Here is a 14,866-nt window from a genome sequence, read left to right as displayed (position 1 = left end):
CGTGAGACAACCTACCAACCAGCAACCAACCAACCAACCAACCAACCAACCAACCAACCAACCAACCAACCAAACAAACAAACAAATGAGCACATGCAGAAACATATAGAACAAGAATATCTAACGAAATAAAGTTTAATAATGCGGCAGATGCAGCTTTTAATTAGAAGACAATATGGGGTCAAAATAATAATATTTGTTAGTCACCGTGTACTAGCCCGTATGTTTGTGATTTCAGTTATGTAGTAATGATACAATATTATATAGTTCATATTATTCAGAAACAAAAGGGCGTTATGGTTGTTTCCTTTGGTTTCCACAATAATAATGAAAGACTGCAGAAAATGAATACTTGCAATATAACAGCACTTTACTGGATTCTGAGCAAACAATAAAGAAGAAAAGGTAGAAAGGTAGGCCAAAACAAACAAACTTTGAAATATATATCGTAAAAAGTGAAATCTAATGAAAATGAAAAAATAGATTAAAGGAAAGATAAGAGGACAGGAGAGCCTGTACAGAGAAAAAGATATAAGGGAAACGATTTCTGGATGAGAAAGTGATATGAAATCTTAAGAAGAAAAAAAAAAGAGGAAAGGGAGAAAGAGAACGGCAAGGGGGAGGAGGAGGATCGAGGTGCATATGTATACAGGGGGAATGGGGATACCACAACATTTTGAAAATACTGTTCCTGTCGTATGTAATTATGTTGCACCGGTCCTCTGTTTTAAAGTTAAAGATAGGAACCCGTAAGAGAAAGGGTTCCCAGAAAAGCATTGTATTGTTGGTGGGGGCGAGTATAACATACATGTAATATTATTATATTGCGAGTATATCCTGGACATTGTGCTAGAGCCTCGGTATAATATATCTCTAGGCCGGGTGTAGGCCCTATAATGGCACATAATGATGCATAGCAAACAAGTGTTCAGGGCCTAGCATGTTTTGTTTTGTTTTATTTTTTTTCCGCTTGGACGCCGTTTGATAGGGCCGCATTTTCCACAGTTTCACCGAAATGCATACAGCTCCCCTGCACCCTTCCCTGGGTACTCCTTTGGGTTTTACACTCACAAACTGAAATACTATCCAGTTGAAGTGATGCGATGAAATGACAATCAGTGATTGGACGAAAATTAGTGGGCAAACCATTTGATTCAACTTGAAATAAACTGATTTCTAATACTTGCTATAATCGGCAGGGAAGATTATAACGGATATACTAGATCGTTCTCACTAGGCCTTTGTAATCATTACTAATTTAGCTCTTTGCACAGTGAAACACATCAGCCCTATATACGGCGTCTGGTCGGGCTATTTGCGCAGTAGGCCCTACAGTGTATAAGAATTGAATGGCGATGATTTGGCTTTTGGTATTTGAAGATACCATACATTGCATTGGCCATCAATCGCAGCGTTGGGTAGCCATGAGACTGGATGTAAACAACTCGTGGAATACAACATGGCATCGAAGAAAAAGTCGCATAGTAAGCAGAGTTTATCAAATGCTTTGAAGGATCACGTCGAGTATCATGTCATTCCAAGACAGGAGGAGATAAAGCGAATTCATTTTGCCATACTTAATCGTATAATTATCCCGATCTTGAACAGAGTGGGTGAGATTGATGATCGCTTTCGGTGCGACTGTGACAAGTATCGGGGATTGAAGTCACTTGATGGAGCTCACGATCTCGTGGGCTTGAATTACCGTGAGCGATACCGGGTTGACATCGCAGTTGTTTTATCGAATCTCTTGACGTCGAAATGCATATCAAACCCCGAAGACGATCAGAACCTAGCCGTGCAGCAATTCACGTCAGCTTTTCTCGATAGTGCTGCCTGCGATAACCCTTACATATCACCGCTTCCTGGGTTTGGGTATGTCCTCACGGATGCTTCAAAATCACTGACCCACGATTTGCTGAGCATCAAACAGGACGATGTGTCGTCAGCACAGCGTGAAAGTCTGGACTTTGCAAACAGGTCATTCCTTTCCCCGGGAAAGGTTATCAAACGGTTCTTCAGCCTTGTGGAGGAAAGCATAGAGATTCTACTTGCTGAATGTGTCTGGGAGGAGGAGCCCACCATCTACGAAATTTCTGTGAAAAGAGAAGGTCTGTTTTAGTGTTGGAAAGATAAACAAAACGTTTTAAACCTGTTTCTGTATCTCTTGTTGTACCGATATTTACCTTTCTGTTAGTGTTACAAAGAGCATACAGCGTGTATGTCATCTAATGTATTGATGTAGACTAGATTCAAGTGTATAATCTGACAAAAATATGGTAAACTTATGAAAGAAAACACATGTTTTGAGTTAAAGAAATTAAGATGTACAGATTAGAGTCTATTTATATCAAACCACTACCACGCAGTACTGCTGAGTAGATGATGGAAAATGTGAGTGGAGTCACACAAAAGTATCAATTGACCATACTTTGTTGTGATGTGAGCATGCAGTACTGTAAAAGTGGATATTTTCGCGTGACTAATTTTTCGCGCTTGGCCTGGTCGGAAGAGTTTCGCGTGTTTTTAATTCTGCGGAATCAAGACATCAAGCACAGGCACATATGGCAAGCAAAAATATTCGCGTGCTTTTATTTTCGCGCTTGTTTCTGGTTGCGCGAAATGCGCGAAAATTTGAACACCGCGAAAATTTCCACTTTTACAGTATTTCATCTCAGATTCTTTCCCAGCAATGGGTCAAAAGAGTGATCCTGTTCATATGATTATTTGTCGATACTCATGTGTATTGCTTTTTAAGTTATAATTTGCTGTTGATCAAAAATGTTGAATCTTCTTATTAGTCATACAGTGGAAGTGTCTGCACTCGCTCATTTCTGTTGATGTGTGGGGACAGTGTGACTGTCCTTGTGCAGGCATGTCCCACTAGAGTCTTTCTTATCATGTTATAATTGTTCAAATTCTGTTTCTTTACAGGCTCGTTAGTCAGGCTCCATGTCATTCTAAGTGGAGAGGAATACACCATAGACCTTGTTCCAGTCCTAGAGCTGGGAGGATGGTGGCCCAAGAGCATACAGGCCTGGGGTCCACCGGGCACTGCCAGGCCAAACCAGTGGTTGGACTATGCCAGAATGACGAGGGTCAAGCAGAAGTTCTATGTGTACGCAGCGCGACCCCCGCCTGGTCACGACGCCTTCCGCCTGTGGTCTATGTGCTTTTTTGTGAGTGAGAAGATCCTCTCGCAGTCAGTGGTAGAAGAGATGGATGCCCAGTCATCATGTCGTGCTGCGGTCGTACTCGCCATGCGCTCTCTGTGTGAGGAAAACCAGGAAGACTTCCATCCCATCACCCCGCGCCTCGTCACGATCTCGTTCCTCCACCAGTGCACCCAGTACCCACTGGAGGACGACTGGGCGCCCCACAAACTCGGACGCGCCTTCGTCGATCTCTTCATGGCGCTGATCGCTGCGGTGAAGGCGGGAGTGTGCAGCCACTACTTCCTGCCCTCCGTCAACATCCTGGACAACTCAGAAGACCTCAAGCCAGTGGTCCACCAACTGAAAGCCATACTCAGTGACATTGTGGAGAATCCCAAGAAGACACAGTTCCTTCACCATGAACGTGGCCGATCTGATGGTGCCCCAAGTAGATGATCATCATAGCCATGAATAGACGTCAAAGAAACCAGTGTTACACCACAGCTTTTCCAAACCTAGGTGTTACACTTTTGATATCATTATCAATGAAAAAATTATTCCCAGTCATAAAGGTCCAGTATTGTCAGTGTCATTTTCTTACACTTTAATGCTACATTTACATACCTACCTCATGAACATAGATATGTATGTGGTCAGTAGTATACCGAGGCTGCAAAAAATGGGGGGCCTTTTGGTTCGTGAAAAAAAAAAAAAAAAAGAAAGAAAGGAAAAAAAAAAAGAGGAAAATCTTAAAAATACTTAAAAATCAATAGTTCCCTCATGTACAAGGGGAGTATCCTCTTTTAATATCAAATATGCGTATACAACTATACGAGATATCTAAATTTCAACTTTAAAAAGGCAAAAGCTCCCTCGTACCTGAAGGGTGGGGATAGCACTCTCCCACGCTTTCTCCCTGTTGCCCCCCCCCCCCCCCCCCCCCCCCGCACTGTGCATACAAGTGGGGGGGGGGGGGGGGGGGGTGACCTCAACACCTGCTCTGGTCTCGCAGCCCCCCCCCCCCCCCCCCCAACTGAAAAACGTTCCGCAGCCCCTGGTATACATACACGTACATTGTTTGTAAAGTTTTTGTAATACTGGGGGAAAAAAACCCTCACAAGTTATCATATATTGTGATATGTGTACACATTTGTTTTGGGTTTTTTGTCACAGGTAACTTACTTATTGAGGAGAATTTAGTTTCCAGAAATGACATTTACATTTTTGGGACTCCAGGCATTCTGTGTGATATTCTTTCAATTTAGCAGTTTTCCTAATAGAAGGGGACACTACTGTAAAGCAAGATATTGGAACCGACAGCCTTTTTCGCAGCATGAAATATTTATGATTTGCCACTGGCAATCAATGCATTTAGTGTAGACAAGAACTTTCATGTGCATTTTAATTTTGAGAATCTTGGCTCGTGCAAAATTTGTGAAATTACATGCAAGCAAACATTTCTGGTCTTACAGTACACTGTACATGCATGAAGTGAATCAAGAATATCCTTCCAACAGTCGAAAGTAAACTTGTCTACAGAGCACTAAATGGGGAAGCTTCTGAATACCTGACACTCTTGTTAAAAAAACAGTCCGTGATATTCACAAATTACGAGACAAGATCTGCTGGTTCGGAGGGGCTGTTGGTACCTAACGCCAAAACAAAGGCTGGAAAACAAGCCTTCTTACACATCGGAGCTGTTTAATGGAACAGCTTACCAAAGAATATCAGACATGCTTCATCCAAACAATCTTTTTCAGCACAGTTCTGGAGAGCACTTAATTTTGCTAGAGAATAATTTATAGCTAGTACGATTTATTTTTTTTTTTTTTAGAGGAGGGAGGTAGTGAGATATACATGTACCAATTATTAGAAATGTCGAAATATCTAAACACACGTTTTGAAGTCACATATTCTTCATGATTAGATGTGTATTGTTTCATTACGGGATATATGTATACAATGTACGTAAATGTATGTTGCATGCTCTATATTTGTTTCTTTTCATATCATGAGGTTTTGATGTTTATACGTACATGTGTGTATTGTCCATACTGTGCAGGGCCTCCATGAACAACAGTGTTCAACTCACTGATAAGGAGCCTCGCTTTGAAAACAAGACTGATAAATAAATTTTTAACAATATTTGCCAAAGTATCTTGTCAGAAATAACTTCATAAGGTAGTAATGATTTGATACCATCAGTACATTTTTTTACTTTTTATTTTTTACATGAAGTGTGTTTATACTTCCTTTTAAGCAATGTAAAAATCGTGTATGCATATGAATAATGCAAGCAATTAGTAATGTGAGTGGTGGCTATTATTTTTATGGTAGAAATTTAAGGCACATTAAAGTAGGCTGAAGCTATGTTTGTGCAGGCCGTAAACAAATGTAGGCAGGTTATTTTCTTCTTTTGTAGTTGCAGCTGAACAAATTTTGTGTAATCACAGTACAAATGCTGTACATGTATTGTAAATACAATGTATTTATTAAGGCTTATATGTGTAAATTGCTTTTTTTCTCAGTGTGCAATTGGACAGGTGGTGATGCTTGAGTTGACGAGAACTTAAGGATAACTACATCGTGTGTGTCGTTATCCATGTCTGCAGTAAATTGATGATCGTAGGATATCACCAATCAATCTGTCAACAAAATGTTTTGTGCTCTTTTTTATGATCATTTGTGACAGAAGCGTGTTCATTACATCTGAATGAGTAGAATTTAGGCTGGCTGTCTTTCTTCACTTTATGTAGTAAATACCAACAATAAATGTAGAAATACATGTATACATGTATGCTAAACTAGAAGTATGTTTTGCTTGAGTTTGGTTTTCATTTTATCTGTATCAGGTACGAGTAGAAGAGATAGATGCTACATTTGTATGTAAACAGATAGAAACTGTAGGTACTTGTAAACCCACAATGATATTGAAATGAGATAGAGAAAGCAAAGAACGAATAAGATAGGAAGTAAAGACAGGAAGAAATCTGTCAAAGTCCAGTTTCTGATTACAGGGAAGTAACTTCTCAGGCCAGAACATGACAAGGGTGTACTAGATACATGTGCATCATTTTAGTCGGATAATATCCAAGTTTCTTCAATTCGATTTGTTTTCTTCAACCTTGGCAGAGTTGATATACAGGTACATGTATCTACAAAAAATGCTAGGGACCAAAAAAAAAAAAAGTTTCACACAGAAAGACGAATGCATCGAAAGTATTTTGTTCACTGGGTTGCATTGCAAAGTGGAAGATTTTTCAAAATCTTTATTTTATTTTCTGTACAGCACAAACATACATGTGTACTCCATTTCACATTTCATCTCAATATTTGTTTCTTACATGTCTTTGTCCAAAATAACACCTCTATGTATTTTTCCTAATGCGCACAGGGGCTATCACAAACATTGAAAAAATAATTCTATGCATAGATATATATTGTAATTCTTCTTATGACAAACAACATGAGACCAGTAGAATTACTTTGGCATTACAATATCAGTTTGACATCTGCCCTCCCCTCCCCCATCCCCCCCCCCCCCCACCCAAAAAAAAAAAAACACATCAAAACAAAACAAACAAAATAAAAACTGAGCGAAATCAAGATTATTCCAGCGAAGGGATTAAGAAGTGCTATGAAAGACTTTTAGCAGTTGTTATCATACAAATGCATTTATATGGAGGGAGACAACTGATAAAAATCTTTCATAGCAAAAAAAAATAAAAATACAGTACTTTGTTGTGACAAGAGTTTATTAAACAGCTTAAAGGGGCATAGTCCCGGTAGTGTAGATGGCGCTGTTGATGATACTGCCGAAGATTACCGAAGTAGAGCTGTCATCAAGAGTAAAGTGCGTAGGAGTTGCTAAGTAACGTTGCCTTTGTTGTCTTCTCTGCGCATCGCGCAGTCTGTAGTAATGCCAGGGTGCGTGCATATGTGCTTGTTATTATGACATCACAAAAGAAGTTTGCTAAAGCTGTCATCCCCCTCAGCCGAATCATGAGCCGAAGTGTGATCGGACCACTGACTACAGTGAATCGGACTTCTTCGGACTCGGGAAAGTGGGCCAAAGCGTAAGCGCCAAAAGAAGTCGATAGCGTAGGTCTCTATAGGAAACTTGCGCCGTGCGCCCGCGTACGCATTTGACTAAAACACGGGGACCATGCACCTTTAAGCAAATAAGTTAAAAATACAAAACACAGAATATGAGTAAATTTGAAACTACTGCAAGTTGCTATTGAATATTAAACCATTACAGTACATAGTTTGCATCAAACCCTATCATATCTATCGTGTACTTTCACGGCCCCATCACTGTAATGCCACATGAAATAAATTTTCAGATCACAACATCAGACTTTTAACATCGCATTTCTTACAATTCTCATGACCAATGCATTTCATTTCTCGCATGCAACATCTGCAACACATGCAGACTTCCTTTACACAGCAACCCACACGGAGGCAGGCCTTAGGCAGGCCTCAAGGCAAAGCCTTACTTTTGCCCCCATGCTAACCTGTTCACCCGCCATCAGACCAGAGTACACACGCTAAGCTTACTTAACCCTTTCTGTGTCAGGGACTTTGGACAGTGTGTACAATGCTATTTGGGTTTATTGTGTCATTCAGCACTCAAAGCACATTTAAGGAGATAAGGGCAATTTTTACTCCATGTTCTAGTTGGCTCCAATAAAGAGAATAAAATCAGATAAATAATTTGGACAGAGGAAAGCTTTTTAAAAATACCAAGTTGTGCATGGTCACAGACTCTGCATCCCTCATACATTGATGGTATTGCAACAAAGAGAATTGTCAAGTTTAACAGGAAGACAGAACAGAAGAAAGACTTTAAAAGTTTCAGACAGTCATGTTACATTTCATTTCACCAGGTTACAGCATACGATCTTTGGTGTCAAGCACAATCCTATGACAACATTCTTTACATTCCCTGAAGTGTAAACATGGAATATTTCCCAGTGTAGATTTTTAGCTGACCTGAGCCAAAGGCTCAAGTAGATCTACTGCGATTATTTATCGTCCAGTATCTTTTGTGCACTGTCCATCATGCATAAACTTTCTACATTTTCAACACTCGAAGAATCCATGATGGATTTTCATGAAACTTGGCAGGAAGCAGCCCTTAATTGATGGGATTTCAATATGTTCAAATGGGGACTGGAGACCCAAAGCCATCAAATTAAGAAATCTTTATAAAAGAAGATCTTTTCTAGAGGCAAAAGTGACAAAGCCAAGTTAGTATTTTATTTCGTGAGTTTACGCAAGAACTCACAGTGAGAGCCCGCTCGACACGCGCACAGTCAGTCGACCTTCGAGATGCCTACTACTCTGTCCCTATTCACCCCTCACATCGCAAGTATTTGAGATTTGTCTCGCAAGGGAAATGTTGGCAATTTAGGGTACTCCCCAATGGCCTTAGTACAGCGCCTAGACTCTTCACCAAACTTATGAAGCCGGTGTTCTCAAAACTGAGACAGGCAGGCCACCTGGTTGTGGGGTATTTAGATGACACTCTCATAATTGGTGAAACTTAATCGAAAGCACTAGAAGCGGTGCAAGTAACCACAAAACTGCTCTCTGATCTTGGTTTTGTTATTCATTCAGAGAAATCCACCATAGAGCCTCAGCAACGGCTCCAATTCTTGGGGTTTGTCTTGGATTCAAAAAGCATGACCATAACGCTCCCTCGTGAGAAATGTCAAAATATCAGGGCAGTATGTGTGGAATTACTAGGGAAACAGAACCCTACTATCAGGCAGATGGCGCAGGTCATTGGGAAACTGATTGCTACTTTCCCTGCAATTCAATATGGCCCCCTCTTCTATCATAGCTTAGAAAGAGATAAAATTCTTGCACTGAAATCAAGCAAAGGGCATTTTGATAGGCCTATGAATTTGTCTGAAGCTTCTAAACAGGAGTTAGCTTGGTGGTTCCATAACATTCACTGCCAGTCGGCACCAATGAGTCGAGATCGACCAGCTTTAGAGCTCCGTACTGATGCCAGTGGGCAAGGATGGGGTGCCACTGATCTCAGCTGTGAAACTGGCGGTAGATGGGATGATCAGGAGATAGTGCGAACTCAAAACAATGAAATCAACTATCTTGAAATATTGGCTGCAGGGCTTGGTTTGAAATCATTTTGTGGCCACCTGCATGATACGCACGTGCTCATTAGAACTGACAACACAACAGCTGTAGCCTACCTGAACAATATGGGAGGCATTAAATCTCAAGCCTGCGACAGGGCAGCACGAGACATTTGGGTTTGGTGTAAGGAAAGGAACATCTGGATCACAGCAGCCTATTTACCTGGCCGTGACAATACAGAAGCAGACAGGAGATCTCGTCATTTTAATGACAGAACAGAATGGATGCTGAATAAGAAAATTTTTTACTGATATCACAAAGAAATGTGGTACTCCCCAAATTGATCTCTTTGCGTCCAGACTCAATAAGCAACTACGTGCATATGTTACGTGGCTGCCTGACCTGGATGTGGTTTCAGTGGATGCATTCACTCTGAATTGGGGTGATCTGTATTTCCACGCATTCCCTCCTTTCTGCCTCATCCCCAAATGTCTCCAAAAAATATAAAACGACAAGGCACATGGTCTCTTGATTATCCCAAACTGGCCGACGTAAGCGTGGTTTCCTCGCATGAGGAGAATGCTAAAAGATGAACCACTCTTTATTCCTAGACGCAGAAATTTGATTACGCAACCAGTATCTGGGGAACTGCGCCCTTTACACGCTTGCCTTGATCTGTTATGTTGCAGGTTTTGAAGCTGCTGTACAAGAACTCTGGCATGAGCAGCAAAACGGTGGACATCTTGGCAGCATCTTGGAGGGCATTAACCCAAAGACAGTATTGTACATATATATGGAAATGGAAAAAGTTTTGTACACTTCAGAAGGAAAGTCACCTTCATGCCAAAATTAGTTTTGTTCTGGAGTTTTATACGCACATGTTTTAGGAAAAGAACTTGAGCTATTCAGCTATTAATTCAGCACGGAGTGCACTTGCTGCCTTTCTAGTGTTAGAGGATGAACAATTCACTATCAGCACTCATCCAGTGCTCTCTCGTTTTATGAGAGGTGTGTTCCAGCTCAGGCCCCCAAGGCCGCGGTATTCAGGAATTTGGGACGTGAATATTGTTTTCAAGTATTTGAGAATGCTAGCTCCTGCAAGCTCGCTTAGTTTGAAGCAATTAACGATGAAGCTGTGCATGTTACTGGCCTTGATATCCACCCAGAGGGTACAGACTTTGCATTGCCTGAATCTAGACACATGATTCTCAAACAATCTATGGTGTCATTCAAAGTTAATGAACATCTTAAGCAGTCTAGACCTGGGAATTTTGGATTGGACATACTCTTGAAAGCGTACCCCCCAGACAGACGTTTGTGTGTAGTTACATACATTAAGGCCTATCTTCGGAGAACCAAGGATATCCGAGGTGAGGAACGACATCTCTTCACTAGTTTTTGCAAGCCTTTCAAGAGAGTAACAGCACAGACTATTTCTCGATGGATCAAGGAAATCATGACTAGCGCTGGCATTGACACCACAATGTTCAGTGCACACTCAACCAGGGCAGCATCTAGCTCAGCAGCAAACAGAGCGGATGCACCTATTCCTCTGATCCTTGCAAAAGCAGACTGGTCCAAAGAGCAGACATTTTGCAAATTCTATGGCAAGCCTCTGCAAGACGAGGGAAAGTGTCTGTCGCAGCTGATTATGAGGAAATGATGGCCTCAGACCCAGGTAATTTTAGCCTACATTTTGTTTGCCATTGTTCAGTTAGAACAAATGTGACTTCTGTGCTACAAAATCTCACTGTGAGTTCTTGTGTAAACTCACGAAATAAAATAGAACAAGGAAAAGTAGAAATTACGCGGTGCGTAACATATGTCCCCGCCGGAAGTAGCATTTTGTAACAAAATGTGCAATATAGGTAAAAAATCAAGGTCAAAGGTCAAAGAAGTCAAAGGTCAAAATTCTGTGTAGAAGTTTTGAAGCCCTCACCTAGTGCCATCACATAAAGCAAATGGAATCGAAATTGGGTTAGAAATGGCGAAGGAGTAGCATTTTGTAGCCAATGTACAATATAGGTCAAAAATCAAGGTCAAAGGTCAAAGAAGACAAAGGTCAAAATTCTGTGTAGAAGTTCTGAAGCCCTCACCTAGTGCTATCACATAAAGCAAACGGAATCGAAATCGGGTTAGAAATGGCGAAGGAGTAGCATTCTGTAGCAAAATGCACAATATAGGTCAAAAATCAAGGTCAAAGGTCAAAGAAGTCAAAGGTCAAAATTCTGTGTAGAAGTTTTGAAGCCCTCAACTAGTGCCATCATATAAAGCAAACGGAATCGAAATCGGGTTAAAAATGGCGAAGGAGTAGCATTTCGTAGCAAAATGTACAATATAGGTCAAAAATCAAGGTCAAAGGTCAAAGAAGTCAAAGGTCAAAATTCTGTGTAGAAGTTTTGAAGCCCTCACCTAGTGCCATCACATAAAGCAAACGGAATCGAAATCGGGTTAGAAATGGCGAAGGAGTAGCATTTTGTAGCAAAATGTACAATATAGGTCAAAAAATCAAGGTCAAAGGTCAAAGAAGTCAAAGGTCAAAATTCTGTGTAGAAGTTTTGAAGCCCTCACCTAGTGCCATCACATAAAGCAAACGGAATCGAAATCGGGTTAGAAATGGCGAAGGAGTAGCATTTTGTAGCAAAATGTACAATATAGGTCAAAGGTCAAGGTCAAAGGTCACGACTGAAATTCTGTGTAGAAGTTTCAAAGCTCCCATGTAGTGCTATCATATAAAGCAAACAGAATCAAAATTGGCTCATAAATGACAGAGAAGTAGCAAATTGAAGATTTTGATCACACACGGACGCACACACGGACACACGGACACACGGACGGACGGACAGACGGACGGACGGACACACGGACACACACACGTACGGAGCCCGTTTCATAGTCCCCTGCTAGTTCGGCGGGGACAAAAATCAAACGAGAACTTACCAGTTTGAAGTTTGATCTTTATTTCATGAGGGAGTTGGAGAAAGAATTCACAGTCCCTCCTCTCATTCCCTTTCATAAATATTATCCCAAAATGTATAGATCAACTTCAAGTAAGTTCTCAATCTTTCCACTCTGACAGAAGTCACATCTTGTTCCTACGAAGTATGACTGCACGCGCGTCGAGCGGGCTCTCACTGTGAATTCTTTCTCCAACTCCCTCATAAAATAAAGATCAAACTTCAAACTGGTAAGTTCTCATTTAATCTTTCTATTATGATTAAGTACATTGTTTTCTGTAGTTTCACATTTGCCCACTGCAGATATGCAGTTACTCAGGTGAGTGCAAGACCCACTGAGCCTCTTATACAAGCGCAAATGATGCAAGCATGGAAATTTTCTTCTTTGTTTTATGCATGAGAATTGCCACAGTCACTTACACAACACTGATGATCAGTGAAATTAAAACTATGCTAATATTCTCTTATCAAATGAAGTGCAAAAGTGAATCACAAAATCTTCACTTTGTGTCTTCTCTACTGGCAAAGAAAATTTCTCAAAGGCAAGAAATGTGTAACATCAAAAACTGACCTTTCTCGGGAAAAATGTCATGGTTAAATGTGTTATTATGCTGCCCTCTACAGTCAGAGGCAGCTCACTCCATTCCTTGGTAAAGACACAGAGCTACTGGGTCTGACACAGTCACAACCTGTGCACCTAAAATATCCACTTCTCAATTGCAAAGAGTACACTGCAAACCCAATGAAGTGGCACGTCTCGCAACACATCCCTGCGGAAAACGGGTGAGTGACACCGACCCTTCATGGTTCACCCAGTGTGACCAGCACTAGTCATCAATCAGACATATCATGCCATATGAATAATTAATGATGATGAAGACGTTAATTTGCATATCAACTACGCATCATATGATCATATGCTGAATAATAATGATGATGGCGATGTAAATTTGCATATTAATAGAAGTTGAATATCACAACACAGCGGCACTTTGGTGAAAGGGACACAGACAGAGATAAGTAATACCCCATTCCACAGACATTTTCTCTCATCGGAAGCAAAGTTTGTTGCTTCCGGCCACCCACAAAAGTGTGTCGGATTGCAGTCCAATAAATCCTACTTGGTTTGTCTACTATCAGGTGAGTGTCAACGATCTTGCCTCGCCAGATCATCACCAAACATGTCTGACACTGACCCGATAGTTGACGAAAACAAGTCGGATTAATTGGACTGCAATGCGAACCGATACACTTCAGTGGGAGGCCAGAAGCGATACACTTTGCTTCCGATGAGCGACCAACCGATGAGAGAAAATCTCTGTGGAATGGGGGTAAAATGGAACTTGGATGCTCCACTCTTGTGTCATTTGGATGGAGGATGGGAACTGATTTTTGGCAAGGGCAAGTAATGCCTTCTTGCTCATCCTCTTGCAGACCTTCAATTTTCCATCATGTTTAATACAGAAAAGACATGTACTATATAAATAATGTATGATGAAAATTCTTCAAATTACCTAAAAAAAAAATAAAAAATTGAAAGAAAGAAAAAATCATACAGTGTACTCCCATTACAGTGAATGCAGTTATAACAAAATTTCTGTTTCAACAAATTACAAATTCAGGTCTCAAAATCATCATCCCTATAATGCATCTTTATATACTTTACTGTTCAGTCGTAACATAATTTTGATAAGGTAAAAGAAAACTGCCAGTCCCAAGGACTTCATTTTAATGGGAGTCCACTGTAATAGTAATAACAATGCTATTTTGTATAGCATACAGGTCCACCTTTCTGAGCTCATGGCACTTAAAGAAAAATACATGTACAAACCATAAGAACATGGAAAAAAGTAACAAACTATAACAAACTTAACAAAACAATGTAAAAATCTCAGGATTTTACTCATTTTCTCCAAATGCTGAAGATATCTTCCAGATATCTCTAAGTGTAAAGGTCAACTTTTCAGCCGAAGTTCCTCTCTGTATATCTATTCATAATGTCTGGAGTGATGTGTCATACTTCATCACACCTGTGCCTCATTAACACAGGAGGGTAAGCATCAATACAGGGGATTCCCCCTCCAGAACAATACAATGCTTTGGATACAATCTACAGGAAGGAATGCACACCCCATTATGGAAGACAAATGCCTCATGACCTGGTCTGCATATATTCAATCTCACTGAAAAGCTAGCAAAATTTCCCATCAGAAAAGATTCACTGATGAATATTTAATCCTCCTGGCTCTGTTTCCACTCCCACAAGTGAAGTGAAACCACGTCATCATGTCTTTCATGCATACCATCTGTGGCATCTGTATGCCAATGATACCTATGGCTGCTGCAAATATTTTGACAGGGGTTGCTCCAATTACGAGTAATCGGTCTTCTTGGCCTTTGTGTTAGGTGGTTCCGTTTTGTTTTGTTTGTTTTTTGCATGGCCAAGAGCTACCATATTGTTGGCCATCATAATAAAGGATTAGCTTCTAATAACAAAATCAACAAAATGTTGGAATAATTAGGCCAGTGTTTTGCAAGCAGGAAAAACAGAAAACAAAACCCCCAAAATGGGTTGACGATGCATTGTCTTTAAAAACAAAAAGACTTCTGGTTAAAAAAAAAAAAAAAAAAAAAAAAAAAAACCCA

General features: G+C 40.5%; 1 protein-coding gene across 1 annotated transcript; it reads left to right on the top strand.

Moving 5' to 3' along the window:
• Positions 1 to 1,437: 1,437 nt before the first annotated feature.
• On the top strand, positions 1,438 to 3,611 carry LOC139741462 (cyclic GMP-AMP synthase-like receptor 1). Its single transcript, XM_071652047.1, has 2 exons — positions 1,438 to 2,111; positions 2,935 to 3,611. The coding sequence occupies exons 1-2, from the start codon at positions 1,460 to 1,462 to the stop codon at positions 3,609 to 3,611; spliced, it is 1,329 nt and encodes a 442-aa protein (XP_071508148.1). The 5' UTR covers positions 1,438 to 1,459.
• Positions 3,612 to 14,866: the final 11,255 nt, after the last annotated feature.

The sequence above is a fragment of the Diadema antillarum genome, unplaced genomic scaffold, assembly GCF_040938485.1.
Source record: "Diadema antillarum isolate AM-2024a unplaced genomic scaffold, OU_Dant_1.0 seq00000931_RagTag, whole genome shotgun sequence".
NCBI lineage: Eukaryota > Metazoa > Echinodermata > Echinoidea > Diadematoida > Diadematidae > Diadema > Diadema antillarum.
Note: the sequence above shows the minus strand (reverse complement) of the source record. Positions and strands in the feature narration are given on the sequence as shown.